The sequence below is a fragment of the Mycteria americana genome, chromosome 3, assembly GCF_035582795.1.
Source record: "Mycteria americana isolate JAX WOST 10 ecotype Jacksonville Zoo and Gardens chromosome 3, USCA_MyAme_1.0, whole genome shotgun sequence".
In the NCBI taxonomy this organism is placed as follows: Eukaryota; Metazoa; Chordata; class Aves; order Ciconiiformes; family Ciconiidae; genus Mycteria; species Mycteria americana.
The window spans coordinates 37526393-37552217 of record NC_134367.1 but is presented as its reverse complement, the minus strand read 5'-3'; the positions used below and the strand labels follow the sequence as shown (position 1 = coordinate 37552217).

The 25825-nt window shown below is 36.9% G+C and overlaps 1 protein-coding gene across 4 annotated transcripts in view; it reads left to right on the top strand.

Moving 5' to 3' along the window:
• The window catches only part of PHIP (PHIP subunit of CUL4-Ring ligase complex), a 117241-nt gene extending 102412 nt beyond the window's left edge, over positions 1 to 14829 (top strand). For 2 of the 4 annotated variants that reach the window (XM_075498237.1, XM_075498240.1), the window contains 9 exons: positions 1998 to 2123; positions 4093 to 4165; positions 4567 to 4617; positions 4945 to 5112; positions 6794 to 6946; positions 9077 to 9240; positions 9723 to 10003; positions 10334 to 10495; positions 12378 to 14829. In XM_075498237.1, the coding sequence (XP_075354352.1) occupies positions 1998 to 2123; positions 4093 to 4165; positions 4567 to 4617; positions 4945 to 5112; positions 6794 to 6946; positions 9077 to 9240; positions 9723 to 10003; positions 10334 to 10495; positions 12378 to 13021 (1822 nt within the window). In that variant the 3' untranslated portion in view covers positions 13022 to 14829. The remainder of the gene's footprint in view (positions 1 to 1997; positions 2124 to 4092; positions 4166 to 4566; positions 4618 to 4944; positions 5113 to 6793; positions 6947 to 9076; positions 9241 to 9722; positions 10004 to 10333; positions 10496 to 12377) is intronic. The other 2 variants (XM_075498239.1, XM_075498238.1) reach the window with 2 other exon arrangements.
• The last annotated feature ends 10996 nt before the right edge of the window (positions 14830 to 25825 follow it).

The following is a 25825-nucleotide window of genomic DNA, read 5'->3' as shown; positions in this document are numbered from 1 at the left end:
ACCATATTTATGGTAGCTCTTTGTCTTGTAATACCCAGCTAGGAGATGGGTACAGGTGTGCGCTTTCCGTTTCTCCCATCTTCTATCCTTGATCTAAGTTTCATTTTATAAAACTTTAAAATGATTGAACCAACTCTTCTCTAAAATGTATTTTAGAATTACATGGCATTCACATTCCTGCTTATGCAAAGGACTTGTTCATATGAGATTCAAATTGCAGGACCAGAGACTAGGTCAGTAAAATGACTTTTAGTCAAAAGGATTAAGTTTCCACTTAATAACTTAAAAAAAAAAAAAGAAAAATCTGTTTTTTAATAAGAGAAGCCTTAGAAATATGTCAAGTGTTTTTGTCCTAATGCGCTTTAAAAAAAAAAAAATCATGCCTTATCACTTAAGAAGCTACACAGAAAGTAGCTGCTTAAATTATTTGCCTTGAAATTCTAAATTGTCGGACAGCAACAAAAATAAGTTTTAACTTTTTGACGCTGTTTTGACATTTTCCTAAACTATGATTGCAATTGCTGTATTTTTTTTTGCAGTAAATATTATCTATGTAGGAGTATGCTCCTTTAAATTACTTCTGTTTCCTTTAGTTCTTGGGATATTTCTAGTTTGAAAATCAGTGTCCCTCTAATACTTGTTTTGAATAAACATGGATACTATTTTGTTTTGGGCCAAATTTCAAAGTTGACTTGTAGGATTTTATGCATACTAACTGAAGAATGAATCCTAAATTAAAATAACTTTTTAATTTAAAAAAAAAGCCCCTGTTTTTTATACATTATAATGCAATAATGCACATTTATTGTTCCATGTTTATTGTGTGAGATAATGTAATCCAGCTTTCACTTCTATAATGTACTGCATTGCAGTCAGAGGTGGCGAGGACTTTTTGCTGGTTTTTGTTTCTCTTGTCAAAAGAGTAAGCAGTTATTTTTGGTAATCAGCATACCTTCTTCAGTAAATCTGGTTTTATTAGTTTGTAGTATTGCCAAAGCCTGGTTAGGTAATAATCAACCACCTTGTGTTGTGCTTTCCAGTGAAATTTTTTTCTTTACCTTCTGCAGGAGAGATTGTTCAGATCATTTGTGATTTTGGTAGCTTTTCATGAGGCTTACCTTAAAACATATTTTTTTCTCTTCTGAACCAGGAGTCTTAGCATGCCTGTATGTGTTTTAAAAATGCAAAACAAAACAGAAGACCTATGATCTTTCACAGTCACTACTGGCATTGTATAGAACTAAATGCTAGACCTATAAACATGATTAAATTGCATCTAAACTCTTATGCTACACTAAACATGTTAAATGATCCCCCACTTCACTCTGCAAAACACTTGGGCAGCATTTCTTTTCATCGTGTTTTGCTAGTATGAAAACAGAAGATTGTATAGATTTGTAACTTCTGTGCTGTCAGAGTTTTTATTTGAAATAGTATGTATTTTCTTTTTTATTGCATCTTTTTTTAGATTTGGATTTCCCCCCCCCAGTTATTTTTGCTTTTTGCATCATTTTTCATACTGTGGCTATTCTATAGTTAGGTCATTAAATCAGAGCTATGTGAGGAATTCTGATCGTTGTCTGTCAGAAAAAAAATGTATACTTTTAATAATTTTTTATTACTATTTTTTTAATCCTCAGCTGTGACTTAAGAGGTGATATAGGGTGGGTTATGTATGTCATAAAGGAATAATAAAAGCTGAAGCATTACAGATGAATTTTCCTGAGGAGCATCAGCTGTATATTCTTAAAGCCGTTTTTATAAATTACCACAGGACATAACATGAGAGCAGGAAGCCTGAGGAAGCTGCCTTCTGCTGGTCACATAGGGCAACATATCGAAGTGTGCATCTTTTCTGATTTAATGTAAAAAAAAATGATGAATGGGATAATACATTGGAAGAAGGATGTAAGGCTTTTTCTCCTGTTTCATATACATTTCTAGAAATGAAGTCTGTCTTCCCCCCTCCCTCCCCTCTTCCCTCCTTTCATATACAGGCGCCTTTCTTCATTAATGTGGGAAGTCCGGTACATAGAACATAATACTCGCACATTTAATGAACCTGGAAGTCCTATTGTCAAATCTGCCAAATTTGTCACAGATCTTCTGCTACACTTCATAAAGTGAGTTGCTTAGTAGGTCTGTTGTTATTCCTGTCTCTTACCAAGGTATTTAGCCTTTTCAGATCTGAATTTTAAAGTGAGATAGTTCTGCAGCTTGAATAAGCCTGTTGTCTGCTGTTGGGGCAGAAAAGAATAAAGCTTGTCTTGACAAAGAATACCTACGTTTGCAAAACAAGGTGAAGTTTTATAATACGTTGATTGGCATGGCATTTTATTTCAAGATACTTTCTGCTAAATGATAAAAATGGGTCTGAGTATCTTCTTGGAGTGATCGATATAGATAAGTTAGGAGTTTTAATTTTGAGTTTGAATACTGCCTACGTTAACATAACTGTGGGCATTTAATTCTAAAGTCTTTACAATTTATAATGTGATTGAAAATGGTGTTTGATATGCAAAATAAAAATTGGAGGCTTTGTAGTCGACAGAAATAGTAGTTGTCTTTCAAATGTTCTTTTTCATTATTGTCTATAGAAAAACTCAGAGAAATGTTTCAGATTTCTCACAGTCAGTTGACACATCTGCAGACCTAGAGTTTGTAAGAAGAGCTTACTGAGTGTGTCCACTGCCTTGATGTGCTTGTACACAGTGAATGCTGCTGTTCCCACCTTGTAGAACGGGCAAGATACTTCATTAGTTTAACAAAAATCACGACATTTTTAGTGATTTAGTTTCTCAGTGTGAAATTTAATCTTGTTCTCTTTTATTTTATGTGTTCTTAAAAACATTAGAATTGCATTATGTATTTGGAAATCTAGGACTTCGACTCCATACATAAATCTTTTATATCTTCAGTGCCTGTGATTTCTGATATTGGCTGGAGAGTGAAAAATACTTAACAGCTTCAGGTGTTAAAAGTTTTAGTGAAATGCACCTTTAGGAACAGAGATGTATCTAAAGGGCTTCTCTATTACTAATTTTGTTCTTTAACATCTTTGTCCTACGTGGGTTTTTTCTGATTAATTAAGCAGCTCAGGGTTTTTCAAAGTATGTGTTTTTAATTGGCTTAGCTAAATTAGTGCAACACATGAATATTCTTATTTAATAATGGCCTATAGCTTGTGTCTATTAATATACTCAAGTGAACTAGCAATGCATATAAAACCCAGACTTTTTTTTTTAGGGTTCTAACTGTAGGGCAGAAGGCCTAGACCATGGAAGGCAAACCTCGTGGTTCTAACGAGAATGAAATATCTAGACGCTTCTGGGAATCTAAGGCTTAGTCTCTAAGTTACCCAAGTCTTTTAAAAAGCAGAAAGGGGGGGGGGGGGGGGGGGGGGTTGCTTGGATTTTTTTTTTTACCTCTCCCCCAGCTGTTCTAGTGATAATCACATTAGCCTGTATTATGGGTCATGATTCCAGTGTAGAGTTTCTGAGCGTTTACTCCTTTTTTCTGGTGCTATGTATTGCTACATAGCAGAACACCTTTGGGCTTGCTTTTGTGTAGGAGTTTGCTATGTTATACAAGAATTGAAAATCGGTGTTTGTTTTGCTGATTTAATTATGCAGGTTTATACAATAACAGTGTTAGTCCTGATACAAATAAACATTACATTTGAAATGACTTACATTGTGGGTGCTAATGTATTAAATTGCACTTTTGTACACTAAATACACTGTAGTGTTTCTTACAAAGCTAGATGGGCCCCAAAGCCCTTTATGTGGTATAGTATTAGATTTTTCTAATGCTAATAAATTCAAGGTATAGGATATGATTTTTAATTTTAAAACACTGACACTGTTAAGTGGTCTGTATTTTACAGAGTGCAGATAATATTTTACAGCTTTTTGAGCAGAAGATTAGCTTTTCTCATTACCACAGTCCTCTTAGTATTCATATAGCACTAAACACTTTATCGCTCTATTTGGGAGTGGTTTCATAAACATTTTCCTTATCCTAGGCAAAATACAATTGATTCCATAGGTGAAGATGGAAAATAAATGTTAGTGTACGTTTCTTTTTACACAGAGACCAGAGTTGCTATGACATAATTCCATTATATAATGCAATGAAGAAGAAAGTGTTGTCTGACTCTGATGAGGTAAGTGATTGTGTCTTGGACATTGGTGTTGATAGACTGGAGAAACAGGACCACTGTCTCTGTCCTACTGGAAACGAAAGTACTGTTTTCAGTCACTGAAGGGAGTGGGGTATATTTTTCTGTCAGTGAAATGTTTCTTTTTGTCAGATGGGAAACTGGGTAAAAATCCAGCCTCTTCTCCTCCTTTAGTGCAGAGAGCTTTAATGGTTTACTGGAGAATTTAGATGCTGCTTAGACTTCTGAGGTGTTCTCAAAACTGACAGTCACATGAAATGCTTTCCAGAGGGACAGGGATAGAACTGCAAAGACTCAAATTATAAGTGAAGTATAAAAGAACTCACCTACTCATATATGCTTATATTTTTTTAACCTTTTTATGCGACTCATTATCTTGCTCAAAGGAAGAAGAGAAAGATACAAATGTGCCAGGAACTTCCACTAGAAAAAGAAAGGTAAATTATTATTATTATTATTATTATTATTATTATTATTATTATTATTATTATTATTATTATTATTATTTTAGTGCCATAAATAATTAGAAATGCCTTTGTAAACAAAGGAATGTAAAACTGAAAATGTTTTTATTATCATGTAATGTCAGCTTTTGGAAAGTTTTGAACTTAAAGTGATGTGTTGTTCTACTGAGCTGTTCAGTGTAAAAGCATTTTTGTCTGTGCTGCTGCATGTTATGAATTCATTAATTGGAATTTATATCCTGCAGGGTACCTTTTCCATTAGATTTTGTAAAAACAGCTAGTTTATTTAATAGATAGCAGACAATATTGTCATTTCAGGATCATCAGCCAAAGCGGCGGCTACGTAATAGAGCTCAGTCATATGACATTCAATCATGGAAGAAGCAATGCCAGGAGCTGCTGAATCTCATTTTTCAGTGTGAAGACTCTGAACCGTTTCGACAACCAGTGGATCTCCTTGAATATCCAGTGAGTATTTTAGAACAGGAAGGCTGGTTATAATCCAGTTGTTAGGTGGTGGGGTTTGTTGTGGTTGTGGGTTGTGGTTTTTTGTTGTGTTTTTGTGTGGTGGTTTTTTTTTTTCCCGTGACCATTTTTCCAACTCTTTTAATTGAAACTTCAGGCAGCTCTATTGACAGAAATTTTTTCAGTGCTTGGTTGTCACCTGATAATAATGTTTATTGTCTTTTTAAAGTAATTTCAAAAGAAATTGTAGTTCTCTGCTCTCTTAAATACTTTAGTTGCACAATGTTAAGTAAATGACAGCTTTTGCAATTAATATGCGTCTTTTCTGAGTGAAAAATGGTCATAAATGAAGTACATATGCTTGGTTGTTGCATGTGACAAATGTTGTCGTGGATCATTTTTTGTTTTCATTTCAGAAGTATAAAAACTAAAAGTAATTTTCATATCAGAGTCATCTGAGCTTGATGCAGAAAAAGTACCCACTGAAGAACTGTAGTGAACCATTAACTGTAGTAACAATGACTTTCCCAAATGTCACTTTTTTGCCTGGGTGATTGCACTGGAGTTCAGATAGCCGTGAGCAGCCATTTGTAACTACAGAATATTTTAACACAAAAGTCTTGTTGCCTTGGCTCTCTTTTAGCCTTTTAGGCTAGTTTAAGTAACAAAGCAAAGGCTTTGCATGCTTTCCGTCTAGCATATCTTAAATTTTTCTTTAAAATATCACTCTAAGATGATTAACTTGGGGGAAATTAATCATCCCAATTAGAGCATAGAAATGCTGCTCTTTCGGAAGTCGCTAGTAGGTCTGTCTTGACACTTCTACAGCCATTGGGCACCATGATTTTTGAAGTAACCTAAACTTTATGCTGTGGCCAACTACAAGTGGCCCTTTGTGTTTGAGATCCTCAAATGAGCTGATGCAGAGCACCTTACTAGGCTTGGGCATGAAACCTTCTGCTCTGTGGTGTCACAAAACTCTGTAATGTTCAGAGGCATTCACACAGGTTCTATTTGCTCTGATGGATTGAGTTAACTTTTTGGTTCATATTGGTGCTTAAGCTTTTTGTCGTAGGAGTATTCCTCTGTTTCTTCCATAGCCTAGGAAAAAAGTTCTGTCATTGGCTTGAACAGGGTCCTATTTAAGCCTGTGGAGTTTTCATTATTTTAATATTACTTTCCTAAATTGTCAGGTCTCCATTTGGGAAACTGCTCAGGTTTCAGCAGGGATGTGCTAAGCCTCTGATCAGGTTCAAATATTCAAACTTCGTATTTTAAAGCTAATACCTAAAAAGAGTATTAGGCATAGTACCAAGTTTGAGCTGCTAAGCCACCCAGAAAGCTTATAGTCACACTTACATATCACGATTATCTTCATGACAGCATATCAGTAATATAACCCTTAGGACACAAAATTTTGAGCTCTGTATGTCAGTAAATCTGTTTACAAAATGAATTAAATCTTGTATCGGTTAACTTCAAACCTCGATCCTGTCGAGTATGTCTGTGAGGAGTTACGTAGTGTATGAGTAGAAAGAGTAAACTGTCTTTAGCAGTCTTCCATACCTATATAAAGAGGACATTTGGTTTAAACAGATTTATCAAATGCATCCTAATTAAAATGATACATTAAGACTTGGGGAAAAAAATTGTAACACATTGCTGTGCTATTTCTTAACTTTAGGATTATAGAGATATTATTGACACTCCTATGGATTTTGCTACTGTTAGAGAAACACTGGAAGCTGGCAACTATGAGTCACCAATGGAGTTATGTAAAGATGTGAGACTTATTTTCAGCAATTCCAAGGCCTATACACCAAGTAAAAGATCAAGGGTAAGACTTTTTATTTTCTTTTTGTTTGTTTGAAAGAATACTTGTGTCTGAAAAATACAGGACAGAAAACCAGAGAGACAGTGTAATTGATTACTTTAAAAACAAGTTTAATTATTTCTGATCTTCAAATATTAATATTTCTGAGAAAGTAGTATAGCTTTGTATTTTAAAGGAAAGGAATGTATGCTGTCTAAATGCCTAAAGTTCTCATGTTCTGCAAGTGTGTTTCAAAAGTAAATATTTGAAAGTGGATCTAAAGGGAGAGCCACACTGAAGGAAAGATCTGTAGAAACATGATTGTGGGTACAATAGTGGAATTTAACTGATATTTTGGGGAAGAAACTAGATTTTCAAAACACACACAGAGCCCCAAACTCCTCCACTTTGGAGGTTGCCCCAAACTGAAATATCCAGGTATAAAGAGTAGATGATAATGACATTCTATGCTGTTCACCAGTATGAACTGAGATTGTAATGAAGCACTTGGGATTTTTGGGAAAGAGAACTGTTTACATAAAGCATGAGCCTACGAAGCCATTCTTACTGAGCTCATACTGAAATGCCCTGTCAGTGGCAGAGTTAGTAATATTTTCTCTCAAATTGACTTGTAAGTGCAGTATCTGTTAGCAGTGAAAGTTATAAATGTATACTTCAAGGCTCCTGTGTATCTTTTCTTCTACTAATATGCATTAGGTGTTAGACTAGAATTATTAATAGCTTTTATGTTTGGCTGTTCTAAATAGCAAATTAATCATCAGGACTTCATTGTCTTAAAATGCAGGGACAAATTCCTTAGTAGGTGACTAGCAAGAAGGACTGATCAGTGATTGATCTCTCTTCAGTCAGTAGTAGACAATCCCACTCACTGTTCGGGCTGCCTAAGAATCAGTCTCTTGTCTTTTGGTTGCATCAGAGGGCAGGGCTTTTTGGGCAGGTCTGGATTCTTTTGTGGTTTTTCTCTTCTCAGTCTCCTCAAACCAAGATAGGAGAATGCTTGGCATTATCTTAGCTCCGTGTGGTTTCACAGATTCTTCTGACACTCATATTTTTTCATGTTTCTTCCAAACAGACTGGTATAGTAGTAAACTTGTAACTCTTTTTTATTTTACTTAGAAGTGGAAGATTCTGATGTCAAGAATTTTAATATTCCAGAACCTGTGTAGTTTCAATTCATGCAACACATAGTTGTTGACTGGTGATGTTTTTACTCTGATTTGTCATTCAGTGATATTTTTAGCATCTTACATCCCTGACACTTACTTGAAGAGTAAACCTAAACCTGTCAGCTTTTTTTTTCCTTGGCACATTAGACATAAATTTTTATATAGTTTTTTTTATATTTGCTTAACGAAATTTCTTTGGATGTCCTCTCCAGTAATGCATGCAGAATCTGTCACACTTACTGTTTAGTCTGGCACTCAGATAGTTTGTCTAGTGTGTCATTAGGTAGGCAACTGTTTAATATTGTCTGTGTTTCATATTCTAAGAAGGTGTCCCCTCTTAAAGTATCTAGACAGCTCACTTCTGTGCTTTCTGTTTCCAGAATTAATAGCAACTGTGCTAATAATTAGTTGTGCTCTAAACTGAGTTTGCTTGGGTCTCTCTGTAAATCATCCAAGGGGGGGGGGGGTGTAGAAAAATGTGCACCTGCATAATTCTAATACATTTATTGTACCTGTTGCAACCAACTCACTGGTATTATCAATTCATCCTTAAGAGGAATAGACTGATGTTCAAATATAGGCTATAAGGATGCAACTTAATACAGAAGAAAACTAAGTTTCTTGACCCTAGGTATGATACAGTAAAATTCCATTAAGGATCTCTCTTTGTGGTTTCCGCTGAAGCTAGAAAGGGATACATTCTGGAAAGGCAGTTGAAAAGGTGGCTTTTCTAATTTTTCCTTTTGTGTATGATCTTCAGTTGTAATACGCTTTTCAAAACTGTGAAAATAGTTACAGCAAACCTACACATGCGTTAGTGTAAATTTGTTGAGACACACTGTAAATTTCCTTCAAACATTTCCATATTAATCAGTTTACTTTTCTATCCATTGTTCAATGATAAATAAGTAAAATGATGCTTTGGAAAAGTATAAAACTTGCTTGTTTACTGGCTTTTCTTTTTTAGATCTACAGCATGAGTTTGCGCCTTTCTGCTTTCTTTGAAGAACACATAAGTTCTATTTTATCAGATTATAAATCTGCCCTACGCTTTCATAAAAGAAATACAATAAAGAAACGAAGGAAAAAAAGAAGTAGAAGCAGTTCAGTTTCCAGTAGTGTTGCATCCAGGTACATTAATTCCTTTACAGTATTCATGAAATGCTGCTCAAGGTTGACATACCTAAACAGTAGAACTTAGTGTGTTGGGTTTTTTTTTCCTTAATAATTCCTTTACTATTCCCTATATTGCAGAATGATAGCTTTGACATGCAAGTTCCTATGATGTGGAAGAGTTTTAAACTTTACTTAGAGCTATCCTAGTGTAAGTGCTTAGAATTCAAATAACTGCTAAACATGTACAGTAAAAGAGCATCGTTAGGATAGTGATTGTATCATGCTTTGTCATATAACTATAGCATTTATTGTAAAGATTCACTTTTCGGAGGCTCACAACTACATGAATTTCCACAGTAAATGTCATATTTTTAACATACTTCATACAGAGACGTTTGTTTTACTCCCATGATCTCAGACAGTAGCATTTAATTTTATTTATTCCTGTAAAATAAAAAAATGGTCATCCAGGATACAAATTGTTACTCCTTTTGCAGCCCTGAAAGGAAGAGAAGGTTAATAAAACCTCAGCTGAAGGCAGAAACTTCTGCCACCTCTTCGTCTTCTGCACCTGCACGGTCAACAGCACTGAGACACGCTCCACCTCAGATGAATGGAAAAGCAGCTGAAACCTCCTCCCTTGTGCGGACTAGAAGCAATAGGGGGATAACAGATGTGGCTGTTACAGAGCAACCATCTACTTCTTCAGGAGCAAAGCCTTTAACAATAAAGCCTTTAATTACAAAGCCTAATACTGCTACAGGGTCAGGAAAGTCAGGCAAGTTGGGTTTTTTGGATTTTTTTTTTTTTTAAAGCTGTGAATGTTTTTAAACATAAAACTTGCTTTTTGGAAATCTAATGTATTTGTCTCAGTTAAGACTGGTTCTGTTTTCAAGCTGCTGGGCCTTTGAGGTTCTTCAGAGGAAAACTGAACAAGTTAGGCTAAGTTTTTTTTTTTAATCCAGGAAGCTTTCTCATTTCTAGATCACTGATTGAAATTGTTTGTTTGTTTGTAGTAGAACACGACTTCCTTTTTAGCCAGGTAAGATTGAATGTGGTATAAACTACTTAACTTGAATGATTTTTTTTTTTCTTTTTGTCCTTCTAGTACTGGAGAATTCAACCAAACATTCCAAGAACCAGAATATTGTACCAATCCCTAGTCAATCTGATTACAGTCATAACACTAGGAATAACTCCACAAGAGAAAATCCTGAGAAAGAGAAGCAAATCAAGCGCAAAGTAAAATCTTCCACTGTTAATCAACAAGGTATGGAGTTTCTTTGGAACTCCCCCTCCCTAGTTATTGATGTAGTGGCTGTAGTGTTGTATTCTAGTTGTGATAATTTGGGCATGGGGAAATTAGTCTGCATTATGATTGAGCAGAATAGGGAAGTTAATGGAACAACTCAGTCACAGTTTCCTTCTTGATAAGTTAGCACGGTTTTGACTACTCTTAACACCATTTCCATGCTGTGATAACTGTGTTGTCTAGCCAATTTTGATACGTTAACATATCTGTACCTTCATTTAAATTATTACAAGGCTCATGTTCTGAGTTCTCAGATTCTAAAGCAGACTTCTGCAGCGTCACACTTTAAACCCTGGGGGTTTTACCTAATAAAACTCATGTGGGTTATATTTGGGTCAGTAATGCTGAGTGTGATGACACTCTCCACAACCACGAGCATAAAGATCAGAGCATCCCAGCTGCAACTTTGTTCTTTCGTTTTTTGCCACAGCAAAATAGAACTATGCAGTGTTTACCACTTCTGTTTAGTACCTTTGTATGGATTGATCGGACCTAGTTTCATGTAATCTTTCTGACTGAACCTGTTTGGTCTTTTGATGTCTGGATACCTTAACTCAAAGCTTCTGTTGAGACTGAAATAAAACCTCCTAGTCATAAAGGCTTTCCTGTTTATGAAGGAGCTTTGAACTGTTCCAAAGCTGCTGTGAAGCAGCTAGATCCACTAAGCATCTTTTCTCTGAACACGGAGAAACAGTAGTCTGCAAATTGGGACCCACCTAATTAATCTCGTTATTCCTTGTAGTCGTCCTCTCCCTGAGGATTATCTGTTCTTTCTTACTGTTCCATGCTTCTGAAAAAGCAGCTTGTGGTCTGAGAAGTTAAATCATCTGTCCATTCCTTGCCAGCTTTCTTACAAAGGCCTCAGCTGTTACCACACTGCATGGCTAAATATGCACCCATTATACGACTGGATGTTTGGTCATGTCAGAGGTAACTGTTGTTGATGTGATCCTTTCTCTCCGGCACATCCACTCACATGACAGTGGAGGCCTGTGGTTTTAGTGCATGATGGGGCACATTTGAACACAGCAGGAGCTGTGCATGGATGTTCCATCAAAGGACTGGATGAACTATCATGCTGGCTACGAGTCTGTTCCTGGTCATGTTTTAGGCAAGGGCTGTGGTATCAGAACATCTCCACAAGAGGTCTGGTGACATGCTCCACTGAGGAAATTGAGTACCACTCAGGACCTAAGAAAAACTCATAGCCCATAAAAGTCTCCATGCAAATACCTTCTGCTGTGTGTCTGTTAATGTGAGAAATTTGTGCAAATTACATAGTGGGGGGTTTTTTTTGGTTTTGTTTGTTTTGTTTTGTTTTTTGTTTTGTTAGTCTCCCACGTTTCTACCCTTTTCCTCGCTTATTGTTGAAATAACCCTGGTCTAATGAACTGGCTATAAAGGATGCTACCTCAGGATGAAAGAAACTTTTCATTTCTCCAGAGATGACCTGCTGTGAAGCATTCCCGATCCTTGCAGCAATGCTTCTTGAGCAACTTTTTGCTGTTGCAGATACCAAATAGGAGTTTTTGTCCACTGGTGTTGCATCAGCCAAGAAAAACCACTTGAGCTGTTCCTTTTTTATTCTGTTCTGTTTTTTTCTTTTTTTTTTTTTTCCTTTTTTCTTCAAGCTACCTTGAGCTAAACCCAACTAGAAGTTAGTCCTTATTGCATACTGGCATGAAGCTCTTTGAGCTCTACTTTGGGTTTCTTAGATTTTGACAGATTGGCAATCACTGTGAATCCATTCAGATATTTTAGTAAGAGTTTTATTAAGGCAGTGTGAAAATGAATGTAAATGTAAATCTGTTATGTGATAAGTACTCTCATTTCTTTGCAGCAGATTGCAAGAATAATGCTTTGGCATCAGGAAGCATTCAGGTAAATGGACACGGAGGACAGCCTTCGAAACCTCCAGTTAAAAGAGGTCCTGGACGGAAACCGAAGGTGGAGACTAATAACAGTAGCTGTGAAGTGGTGCACAAGAAAAGAGGCAGAAAACCAAAAAAGCTACAAATTGTTGAACAGCAAAAGGTTGCAGAGCAGAATACAATCCAGACTGCAAGGGATATACCAGAAGAAGCCTCTGCTTCTACTGCATGCAATTCTCTTTCTGAAAATAATATGAAGGAAGACTTGTTACAAAAAAAAGGCCGTGGGGGTAGAAAGCCAAAAAGGAAGATGAAGACCCATCAGCCAGGCTCGGACCTCTTAGTTCCTGCGAATGTTAAAATGCAAACAAGAAGCAGGAGGAAAAAGATAGATGAGCCTATGGAGGAGGGGTCTGAAGAGCTTAAAGATTCTGAACCTCACATGAGAACTAGAAACCAGGGTAGGAGGACAGCCTTTTACAATGAAGATGACTCTGAGGAAGAGCAAAGGCAGCTATTGTTTGAAGACACCTCCTTAACTTTTGGAACATCTAGCCGAGGCAGAGTCCGAAAGTTGACTGAAAAAGCAAAAGCTAATTTAATTGGTTGGTAATTTTTACCAAGGGTTTTACTTCAGAATGCTATGAAGCAGGTACAGTTAAGGAACAGCAGAACAGACTTCTGCTTCCCTGCTGCTATTATGGGTTAGAAGAATATGTTCTGATTTGGGGAGAAAAATTTAGCAAAAAATAAACTGAAAGAACATTCTTTGAAAGAAATATATATTTTAAACTTTTGCTATTTATTGCCCTCCAAATAGGTTATGCATTTCAACAGTCATTTTGTTCACAATTGAGAATAATTGAAGCAATTTCTGACTGATGTACGGAGTTGAGAACTACTCTGCTCGAGTAGTGCGTAGTATCTCTACACAATTAAAAAAAGGTGATAGAACTTTTAATGCCACAAACTGAAAACAGAAGTCTATTTTTGACCAAGCAAGGTACACTTTGATTGTAAAGTCAAGTTGCCTAGGAAGGCAGATTTTGGCAAAAAGTGGCAGTAAATTCACTTACATTTCTATTAAATACAAAAATACCAAACTTTGCTAATCTGAAAATGCTTAATTTCAGTAGTGATGGAACGTTCAACTGCAAAAGAAGCCTAGCACCGGCTGTTGGTTTATCTAAGTTCTGCCAAACATAGCAAAAATGTAATCACAAATATATATATATATATCCACATTGGAAAAAGTTTGACTAATGTCTAATTTTTCAGACCTTGATTCTTGTATCAATCACTAAATCTCTGTTTATTGTGCCAAAGACTGAGAATCAGTGCAGTGGAAAGCCTTTTTTTCTTTTTGAGTGTCAGTACAGCATACCATTTGCAGTGATAAAAGCTGTGTATTGTTTTAAATAGTAAATTGTTAACATTGTTCTGAAATGTATCCTTTTTGGTACTTTTGGTAGAAAATAATGCACTGGTGGGGTCCTTTGACAGAGATGTTTTAGACAAAATGTATAATTGGTTAAAGGATTCAAGGAAATTACAGGACAGGTATGGAATTACGATGTTTACTTTCTGATCCAGATTGTTGTTTCTACAACTTTAGACATGCTTAAGAGGCTAAAATTACCTACAAAGAAGAGTGTATGTGTATATATTAATATATACATAAACACATACATATAAAATATTACCCAGGTATAAATTTTTTTCAGGATTTTTTAGATAGCACTAGAATTGAAAATAAATTTTAAAATGTCATACTTTATAGTTTAATTTTAAGGGGAAGATTGGTTATTTTCAATTATTAAGGTTAAAAGGCCAAATCACTTTTTATGCAATCATGTTTTATACAGTGGTCTCATTGCACATTGTGTTTTTCTGCACTTTTTATGGTATATCACGCTGACATAAGTCAATATACACCCTAAAGAAAAATTCCATTTAATGATTGTGCCTTGTATTCTATTATTTCTTTCATCCTTAGTAAAATTAAGTTGTCTATTGTAAATGATAACTGTATGACTTAGGGGAATGTATTGTTATATGTACTGCTCTGGAAAAGAAAAGCAGTTATTTATTTGTTTATGGTACATTTAGTTATTTTATACCTTTACAAACAAACTTTAATACCATTTTCTATCACTTAAAAAAGGATTGTCCAGTTTTAAGGAAACAAATACAGAAGCAGTCATATTTTCTGAGATCTGGTATGGTACAAAAATGTAACCAAAATTTGCTGGTTATACATTACTTTGGAAGTTTGGGTAGTGTGAAAGGGGGGTTTTGTGTGTGTGTGTGTGTGTGTGTGTGTGACCCTAACTTAGTTGAAAAAATAAACCTGAAATGAAACCTCAATTCTGTACACCCTTACTTTATAATAATTCTTCTTTTTTTTTTCTTTTTTTTTTTTCTTTTTTTTTCTTTTTTTTATGAACATCATCTGCAATATCTGGAAGAGAGGGCATACAGAATTAAGACCTTAAATTTTCACAGATCCTGTATACTTATTTGAGGCCTAATTCTTCACTCTTTATTTTCTATTACAAAAAAAGCTTAAATAGTTGAACAAAGAACATTGGTATTTGGGACCAAGAGGAATAGAAATATGCTACTGTGGATAGCAAGTTGGTATCCACCATACCTAGTTTTCTGTAGTTCATGATGCATTTTGCTAAAAAAAAAAATGACTAAAATATTTTCCAGATCCTCTTTGAATTGTTATGGATATGAATTTGGGGAGCAGGGATTAGTTTGCATTTCATTTTTGGTATATTTATTTTTTTCTAATAAGTGTTTATCATTCAGTTAAAATGGAGTCACTAAACACGTGGTAAGATAACAAGCTATGGTCGTACAGTTGCAATACAGCTTCACAATTCAAAGCAAATTGATTCTACTTGTTAATTTTGTCAAATCTCACTGATGAAGGCAATCATTTGAAAATGTGTAATTTCCTGATGTTATCTGCATTGTAATATATGAAATAGATTATATCTAAAATTCAACTTCTGTATTTACTCCATTTGTAATAATGTTTTATATGGCATGTTTATGTATATATTTATATATCGAAAATACCTTGTATGTGAGTTTCGGAGACGGAAATAATATGCGTTCCCTTAACAGTAGGTAGAAAATTGTACATCTTAATTTTACAAGAATAGAAGGCCTTACCTGCAGAACATGGGTACTGCTTCCCACCCAGTAATATCGGTGACTTTAGCCAGTAATTTTTTAATTCATATTAGACGCATTAATGTTTTTCCTTTTAAAATGTGGATAATTTGGGTCAAATTTTTTATAGAAGCAACACTAAAAATTTATTAGAAATTAATACCAGATTTATTTAAAAGTTATATTTTTATAATTTAATTTCACTAGGTTGCAAACTTTATTTATGAGACTTTAGTCACCATCAGACTGTGCATTTTGGTGGGGGGAAAATGTATTATTTGAGGTTGTTGTGACATACTGTATCAACACAGAAAAAGAGCTTTTGATTACAAAGTCTTAAGTTTTTAAATGTGAGCAATAAACTATTGGTCAGTGTTCTGAAATAATTTAAGAACTATAGTTATATGCATGTTTTATAATGCCATCTCAAGTACCTAACAACTGGTTCAGAAAATGGAGTACCAAATCTCATGTGCTTGTTTCACATTTGCATTGTAAATAACATAGGTTCATATTCATATACACGCAAGCGATCTTACAGACCTGGCAGCAATTAACGCAGTTTTATTCATTGAATTCATTTATATTGACATGGATATGAGGATACTGTTCTGGTATTTCTACTCTATACTGGGAAACATTAAAATTGGTATTTACCGCTGAGTGGTATCTGAATAACAGTGTGTTCTCTAACTACCGATGAGGAAGTTTCTGTTTCTGTGATACCAGTGTGGTCTAAATGTTTAACAGACATCATTGTACCTGTGCCTGCATACTTAACAACTCTTTAGCCATTTTGTTTCTGTTGGTGTGTTCTCTGGGAACTGAACTTAAATTTTACCACTATAGTGTTCATTATTGTCAATATTGAACGAGAGCTCTTTGTCACTTGGCAATGGCCGGTGATACAACTTTACAGAAAAATGTCTTCCTCCAGTGATTGGACTGCTGTGATATATATTTGCATATGTTTATTTGTACAGTGTCCGGTTTGTACATGTGATCAGTTTGTTGATAGACTTGTAAGATTGAGTTGGTTGAGTTAAATATTACTATGGCTTAATATTTGTAAAACTATTAATTGATAAAGGACCCTGATGCAGCACGTAGGATATTAATATCTATAAAAAAATAAATTGTAGTGTAGAGACAACTTATTCACTGTATTGCTGTACAAATATTTTTCAAGTACCAATTCTGATTCTGTGCCAGAGGCTTTTGTCTTACCAAAAAAAAAAAAAAGACTGCATACAACACAAAAAATAGTCTGTCCATTCAGTAACTTCAAGCTTGTTACAATTTTTACACCACACTGTTAAATCTTTTGCTCACATTTGTTGGATCAAGGACTACAAGTAAATGCTTTAGCGTGTAATTTGAATTTAGGCACATGTTGACTGGTTCTATAAAAGCAATAGGCTTAACTGGATTGGGACCCTTTCACCCCATACTTTCATAGTAGATAGGAAGTCAGAGGTTTTTAGCTCACTTCCATCAATGTCCACATTTAATTTGAAGCATGCGAATCGTGCTGAGGTTAATTTTAACATAATGCTGGTCAATCAAGATACAGCCATACCACAACAATTACATTGTGTCCTGAGTCCTTACCTTACTCTAAAGTAGCATATTTTATCCACAGTAGTTTTTAAAAGGGTTTTTTTGCCTTTTTTTAACACAGTTGAGTGTTTAACAAGAATTTAAATACAACTCTGTAGCAGTGCTGTGATACAGAAGGTAAAGGGCTTTAAAACCTCACCTAGAAACAGCAAAAGCTCCTTTTCTGTTTACTACCTAATGAAGACAAATTAACTGTAGAATTACTATATAATATATTTTCTTTTATCCCTGAAGTTCTTGTAACAGATTGGTTTCCAAGGGGACCTAGATATTCAGCTGATAAAAGGGCTGTTAGTTTTCTGCTGTAAATTATTGTATATACATGCTTGTTCACATGCAGAGGAAAGTGTATTAAATTTCATAAAATTGGCCAAGGCTTGACAATGTGTTTCCAATAACAAATCTGGTACTGACAGCTTACATAGTTTCCTGTTTTTTAATCGGGAATACAGCTTGTACACTTTCTACTATGTCTGGGGGAGGTAACAGGTAGCTTTTAAACTAGAGCTAACCTCTAGGTGCTCTTGCATTTGTGCTAATTTTAATGTGGGAATTCGCCATGACATTTTACAGTGTGTTAGAGGAGGAAACACGCCAGGAAAGCTAGATTAAAAGACATCTTAAATTGCAGGAAAAGGCGATTAGTGTGTCCCCCCTACACACACACTTTTCCCAAGGGTTTAACAGCCTCAAGGCACTCTAGAGAGAAACCTTATATGCTGCAATAAAATAAAGGTGAATAAATTTAGCTTTTAGGGGGTTCGTAGCGAGACAAGTAGTCATTTGGATCCTTTTTAATGCAGATAAATACATCAGGAAATTCACTCCAAATAATGCAAAGAATACATTTTAGGGAGGGAAGGTAGTACTGTACTATGAATTTCTACCCTGAGAGAACAAAGAATGCGGTCATACAAATTAGGCTTAGAAAGAAATATAAATACCTAGCATGTACACATGCCTGTATGATGTACATGCACTATTTGTGCTTACAACTGTGTGTGTTGGTTTGCTAATACATTGAGACCATACAGAAGTTACATTTTTGGACCATACTAAAACTGCAGAAGTGTGGCGGACAACTGGATAATGATCTTGCGTGAATTAAATTCTGTCATAATGTTTAAATATGTATAGAATGGAGCTCAACTTTGAGGAAATGACCTAGAAAGGTTAATTTTGAAACTGACACATTTTCAGATCAAAAATTATGATTATTTTGTACAGGATTATGTAAAACACAAATCTGTTGTATGTAATGAGTAACAGTTTTGAAAACTATAATTCTTTAGCTTTATCAAGGTTTTTTTCCTTCCAGAAATCTGGATTATCATGTTATAACCTGAAGTATCTCACCAGGATAACAGTGCCCTTTCTTTTTGTACATATGGATTGGAAATTTCTTTACTGTTACGTGGACACTTTCTATGTTAGTTTTGATGCATAATACTTTGAATCCTTTTATACAAACTAGAATGTATGTGTAAGAATTACTGTCACTGCAATGTAGTAACTACAAACTTATTTTTAAATAAATAGAAAACATGTTTTTCTAAGCTGTCCAACAGTGTTTGTTTCTATCTAGTGATTTACTGTGTTATGGGACAATTGCTTATGTGTTTTTCAGAACAGCCTAAAATCAGCTCGTTTTGATCCCTCATGGAATATGGTATAGTGGTATATGGTAGTATGGTAATAGCGTATCATGGGAACAGAAAAAATTGCAACCAAAGCACTGACAGAGATCAAAATTTGCTGTTTTGTAGGGTTTTTCACTAAAACCCGCAGTTCTGGAGGCAACATAAAGGCACTAGCATGTGGCACTGCAGGCGCCATGTTGCCAGTCCTCCTAGCTCAGTTTCAATGGGCAGCAGGGTACCCCTAATCCTCCAAGAAGCCATCCCTGTTCAGGTCATGGCTGTTTGTACCAGAGCTACATCCAACCTATGTGGAAATACCTGCTTCTCAACAACTCTAGAAGAAGCTAACTAAGCAGAGAGCAGTCCCCTGCCTCCCTGCATGTAGAGTACTGGTCTCCAGTCTAGTTGCCCTGAATGGGTGATGCAAAGAAAAGTCAATACAGGATGTGTTTTCACACCGCTGTCGGTTTTGTTTGTTTATATCTACATGTTTCTGCTCAATAGATGTAAGACAAAAGAAATGTTTGGTATTTCAAGTACTGCACCATGTGGATTCCGTTTAATGTCACGAGTTACTTGCTTTATCAGATGATCTTTTCCTCCTTACGTTCACAAGGAAGCGAGTGATAGAAGAAACCCTTACTTGCCTTAGATGCAGGTATGCGTGCTGCTGAGCAACGGGGATTGCGGAATGGTCAGAGCAGAACGAATTGAGTTCCCTGTAGCTTTCCAGACATGTCCACCATGGAGTCTGTGGCAAAAGCAAGACTGGTTTTAGCATATAAGGAAAAACATCTGGCATCTGAAGTATCTGTGTGAGTTTTGGTAATTGGTGTGTTCTGCTTGGATAGAATTTTAGAATACTGAAAATGCAACACACTTCCTTCCGTGTTTCTGGTAAGTACTGGAGGTGGTAGTTCTATCATATATGCATCTCCAGTATTACAGTATTATAATAGTAGTGGTGTGCTCTTCCAAAAACAAGCCACCCCAGGTCCAGGGTTTTAGTTTTAGGCCTGGTTTTAGTTTTGTTACTGTGAATAGTCTTAAGTAGTTCATGATTTTTTGTTTGTTTGTTTGTTTCTTCTAAGGGAGATTTTATAAGAAGTCTACAGTCGTTTTCTTTTTAGAAGATCTTTTTCTGTGTAACTTTGTACAGAATCCTGAAAATACAATCATATCCCAGTTCTCTGCTCACTTGTGTGGCAGGTGTCTTCTTGAACCCTACTGTGGTTATCTTACTTTCAGTAGGAATCAAGACTTTGCTTAGGATTAACAGATCCTGTGAAATGTTGGTATCTGACAGCTAGATGCTGACTGTGCTAGTACTAACGCTTCATTACCTTGTTAATGCTATTTACTCCTGTTAGATCATAATGTTCATTAAATGAAGGAAATCATGTATGATCGTTGAAGCTGACCATTTTGTTTTCAAATTGAAAAGTTCTTGTACCAAGACCTGTGTCCTTTCCTGCTCTGGCAATCAATATGAACTTTGGAAAAGAGTGTGTGCCATTTTTCCCAAAGACAAATGAGCAAAGTGTAATGGCTTTGAAAATTAATAAATGTTTCTATTTGACCTACACATGAAAATAAAGCAAGTGCCAGAAAACTAAAACCAGCAAGCAATGTAGAAGGTGACTGGAATTTAAATAGCATATAATTGAGTTATTGTACACAAAATTAGCATGCAAAATGTAATTTTTGTGGATTTTACTAATGTGGACAGGAAACGCAAAGCCCAAACTGTCAGGTTGTTTTGCTAGCTCAGAGAAATCTTGTGTGTTAGATATCTGCGCAACAGGCTTAACTGACCCTTTTACAAGAGTGTAGTAGGGATTTATGAATCCTCTCTCATACTTCGAAATCTGTGTGTGCACCGAAGGGAGGACAGGGTAGAGAATTCTGGAATGCTGCCTCTAATCTGGTAACAGCCATACAAATTTCCTTCATGCTTCCTTTTCTTGTCTCAGAAATGGGGAGGTTTAACCTAAATTTGGTCCTGTCTGCCCCTCATTTTACTTTAGCCTGTAGGCACATCAGTGAAAAAAGAAGAGAAAGAGGAAACAAAAGCAGAGGCAGGTCATCAATTCATTCAGCATCAAATTTCTGCAGGGGCATATTCCTGAAGATGCTGAGGTCAAACTAAATGTTAGTACTCAAGGGCCTGACAGCCTTGTCTGTTCATTTGTGCTTTGTCTCAGGACTCTGAATTTGACTTTGAACAAGGATATTCAAAATAATAAAGACTGTAACTTAAAAGGCAAAGCTAGTTAGAATATGACTAAAACATTAGAAAGAATTATTTCTTTATATTCTATAGTAGAGAAGTCTAGTGGGGATATTTCTCTCGTATTCAAGCACCCTAATTCAGAATTCGAATTCTCTTTATTATTACGGAGGGTGGTGTAAGCTTCCATGAACTGCTAAGAAAGGGAATACAGCTGTCAAAAACTTCACATTCACCAAGGTTTTATGTTGAGGACATTTACAGAACAAAGTTACTTAAAACAGTCAAACTCTTTAATTAGTGATCATGCCAGCATCTTTCAATAAACTGCATATTTTTACCCAACTAGAATCTCAACATGAAGAGCTGGGTGTATGTGCACTCCGTAGTATTGCTGTCTTTCACTGACATCGGTTAATCTGAATGCAGAAGTACATTGGGAAGGATTAAAAACCTAGTCCCTGAAACTTTTATTCTGTTTAATAGTTGTAAAGGGTTTGAGGTTGTAAAATGTGTGTTAATACTAAACTCTTCTGATAGATAAAATTATAAGGGAAACAAGAGGTTAAATTATTTAGGAAAATTATTAGAAAATTCATATAAGCTTTGTCTTAAGAAAGGTAGATCATCTGAAATTGTTTCATGGACAGGGTTTTTTTTCTTACATGCTAATTTATCAAGTTATAATTTTCTCTGGCTTTGGAAATGTTCCAAGAAAATGCTTCAGTCTGTGTAGCATTGTCCCTAGCCTTTTAACAAAACTTACCTTATTAAAACTTCTTGTGAGCTTTGGACCTTGTTTTTGCACTTGTCTTGGTGCCCTTCACTCCCTGTTAAGCCTCCTCTCTCCTCCTTAGGGGACTGCTATGTCAGGGAAAACTCCCAGCAGAAATGCAGTTTGCTGAGTAACAGTTCCCTACCCAGGTTTCACAGACCTGTTGGGAATTCCAGTTTCCCTCTGTGCATGTGATTTGATTCTGTTGGGTTTATGGAGAAGTCTCGTCTTCACAAAGGAGACTGTTTTGAATTTTTACAGGACAGAAAACAGTTTTCCTAGTTTTCTACAGCTTGATAATCGCTGTTGTTTCACAGCTCTGTGAAAATATGCCTCTCTTATCAAGTACATCTGGAAGTTGTTGCTTCTGCATGGAGAAAAAGAATGGTGGAAACTATGAAAATTTTATGCATGCAAGAAAATGTATGCAACTATTTAAGAAATAGTTTCCTAAACTTGGGATCTTCCCCCAACTCAGAGCTCCCCAAATGGATGGTAGCTCTTGACATGTGTCATTCTCCCCCCAGCTTTTCAAAGCATCCAAAAAACACCTGCTTTTTGAGCATTTGGTCTGAGGTTCCCTTTACACATCAGGAAAACTTCTGATTTCTTTTTTTTTCTGCTGGATTTCTACTAAATCAAAACCTTTAGGAACTAGAAGTCCTTTAAGGAATTTTACTTCCTTAAAGAGATCCCAGTACAGTGGTGTTGCAGCTGGTCCCATTCAAGTCCAGGACTCTGGGAGCCAAAATGTCAGTAGGCGATGGGGCGCAATCACTTTATAATCTTACACCCCTGACATGGCCTGCTTTGGCAGAGACTGAAGCTGCCCTCACTAAAAGTGTGCCTAAAGAAGCCGCCCTTACAGCCCTGCGTTTGTGGTCTTCTGTGGAAGACTGAGAGCTCAGTTTAAGTCTGCTCAAACCAGAAGCAGCTCTGAGCACTGATGCCTTCCTCTCCTTGCAGGGGGTGTGTGTTGTGTGTGCCTCTCATTTTGGGGGAGAGAAGTGTCCATTTAAGTAACAACAAAATGTCTGGCGCTGGTATGTGCTGTCATATGCAAATGTATCTGGTTAAACTTGCGTGAAATTCTGCTGCACAGAACTTTAAAGTTCTTCACGGACGTGGTGAGACAGTGAAAACCCTGGGCTTGAAAAACGTCCGGCATTTATCTTGCGGAAGATCTAATACAGACTGTACTGCACAGGCTTCTCCACCTTGAATTTGTAAGAAAGAACATTCTCAGAGACAATGAGAGACATTTAATATTTAACCATTGCAGCCCTCAGAGGTGTTTGTCTGAGTTACCAGTTAGCGACAGGTAGAGCTGGTGCTCAAAACTTCCTTTAAGCATTTTGTGTTGGCTTTACCGGGATGACACAGAAGTGGTTCAGGAAGAGGTCTCTCCCCTCCCAAACGGCTGCACTAATCACAGGGTTGCGGCTGGGCTGCCTCTTTGCCTGTGCTTGCTCTGCCTGGGGCCCTTGCACGCCTGGCTGCATGGTGGCCCAGCTGCGGTACAAAAGCTGGGGAGCACTCCTGCTGTGGTAGCCGCTGCCTGGTAAGAAGGGAAACCACTGTGATCTTGTGCAGAATCCCAGTGCAATCAGCCCATGAAGATCCTTTTAGTCAGACCACTGCCAAGGCCTCACACGTCTCCAGTGAATGAGGAGGAGCTTGGCCTCTTCTCTGCCCATCTCCGAGTCACCACAGAGCACACAGGGTTGATTTCTGTCTGGCTCTTGCACCACAAACCTCTGCTCAAGCACGTGGGGAGCAACCTGCTTTGTAACAGAAGCATCTTGCAATTTGATTTACTTTGTATTTCTGGAAGGTGTCTTAATGTTTGGGAGTAAGTTGTTTGAGTAACACTTTGAGACCTTCAGCCTCCCTGAAGTGGGATCAGGAATTTATGTGGCTTCTGAGGTTTTGCCCAAGGGAGCGGTTAGGTCCCTCTATTTACCGCAGCCTGAGCTGGCAAGATGCAAACACAGCCACGATGGCCCCAAAGAATCTGTTCTCCTTGGGGTGGGCTGTGTGTGGCAAATATGAAATTGCTGTGGACCACAAGGCATCTGGAAAGGTTCCTTACTTTGCATACCTTCGGCTAACAGAGATCCAGCTCCAGTCCGAAAGCTCTCTGGTGCTGAGGCTCATTCTTCTAAGTAGTCACAATTCCTCATACCCACTCGGGTGCCACAGAAATCCAGGTGTCTCATTGTGGCTTAAAGTTATATCTGAGTTTTAAATCTGAGCTAACAATTTTTGAGATGCAAACCGTAGAAGTGGGGAAGACACAGGATGCAGGAATATTTTTATGTTAAGGTTGATAGATGACCACGTGGTGACCAAATTACAGCATCGACTGCATCTCAGAACGGTCACAAGTCGCTTCAGTAGACAAGCACTTCAGACAGCCGCGATCTGCTACCGGGACAAAAGGGAAAATGACAGATGTAGGGACAGGGCTGGCTGGAGAAAAGATGAAGAGCAAGCACATCAGGCTTGCTTGTTACTGTAATGACAATCTAGTAAACTGCCAACATCTTGGGACACAGCTGAGGTCTGGTTTTTTTTGCCAGGCCCACTAGCAATTACATTACCCAGACATTCTGGCACATGTAATTTCCATTCTACTGATGCAAAGAGCACCCTTAAGCCTCTGCTCCTTTATCACCTGGTTTGTATCTTCTTATGGGTGCAAATTATATGAAGTAATGCTGAAAGGAGGCACTCGAGGTCAGACAGCAGCCAAGCCTAATGGCTCATCTATTGCAACCACAGCTCTGTCCATCCGCTCCAACTCAGCTTCTCCATGTGCTGCAGCTGGAGTGTTTGCAGACAATGGTTTTTCTACTGGGGCTAAGCCTGTGTGGAATATGTACTTTAAATATCTCTTCCTGCTTTTGGAACTTGATCTTCCATCAGAAAAGCTTTAGCTCTGCATTAATGAAAATTGTTTTGCTGCTCAGTCGGTATCGTGCTTAAATCTGTAAAACTTGGCCAGCAATTACAACTGTGAACTGCAGTCAGCAGAGAATCGAGACGGGAGGGATGGTAAATGCAATACTGGCTCGGCTTCTGGTGCCTCTGAAATGATAAGGCTGGAATTGCTGTCACTGAGTCACAAGTTTGGGTTTGGTGGTTTGGGTATTTTTTTACTTGATTGACTTCTATTATAACAAATTATTCTGATTTTGTTTTCCTCAGTCTTTCTACTTTCTGTGTACAAGAACCCTGCAAAACAGCACCTGATCTTTACGACAGTACAGGATATGTTTTCTTCCCATGCTAGGAAAGAAAAAAGGAAGAAAATGTTTTCTAATTTTTTAAAAGGTACCTATTTAGTCCAGGACAATAAAAAGGTTGACTTTAGAAATCTTAACTTGAAATCATACCATTGCCAAGAACAGATAAAGACTTGATGCTGCAAGAGAAAAAAACTAGTTCAGCACCTCTTCACTACTGTATGTATCATTCACAAAAAAGTGTGTGGATTTAGATTGCTTTCCAACCACCTGACACCCCACTGATGCTGTCAAGTCACAGCTGTTTTTTCACCAGAAGCCAATTAAACATAATTCAGCCCATTACATGAGGTGATGTGCCTGTTCCTTAAAGGAAAAAGCATATAAGCATATATATAGTGTAATACAGTTATTAGTGGAAGCCTTGCTCCTTCCCTGCTGGACAGACCGTCGTTGCCCGGAAGATGACTGCAGAGAACTCTAACGTGAGCCAGAGAGACATGCAAAAGGATTGTAAATGCTCCTTTTTGAGGAACTTCTTCACCAGCTCACTGAGAACTTTAATTTTTTTCATGTCACGAATGTATGGAGAGCCTTTCCCACTGCACAGATAACCTTTCTATCACTAGGCAGGAATATGCCGTCTTGCAGGAAATTGTCTCTATTCAAGTAATAGCAGAAGTATCACCTCAACCTCTATCACTTCTTCCTCAAAGAG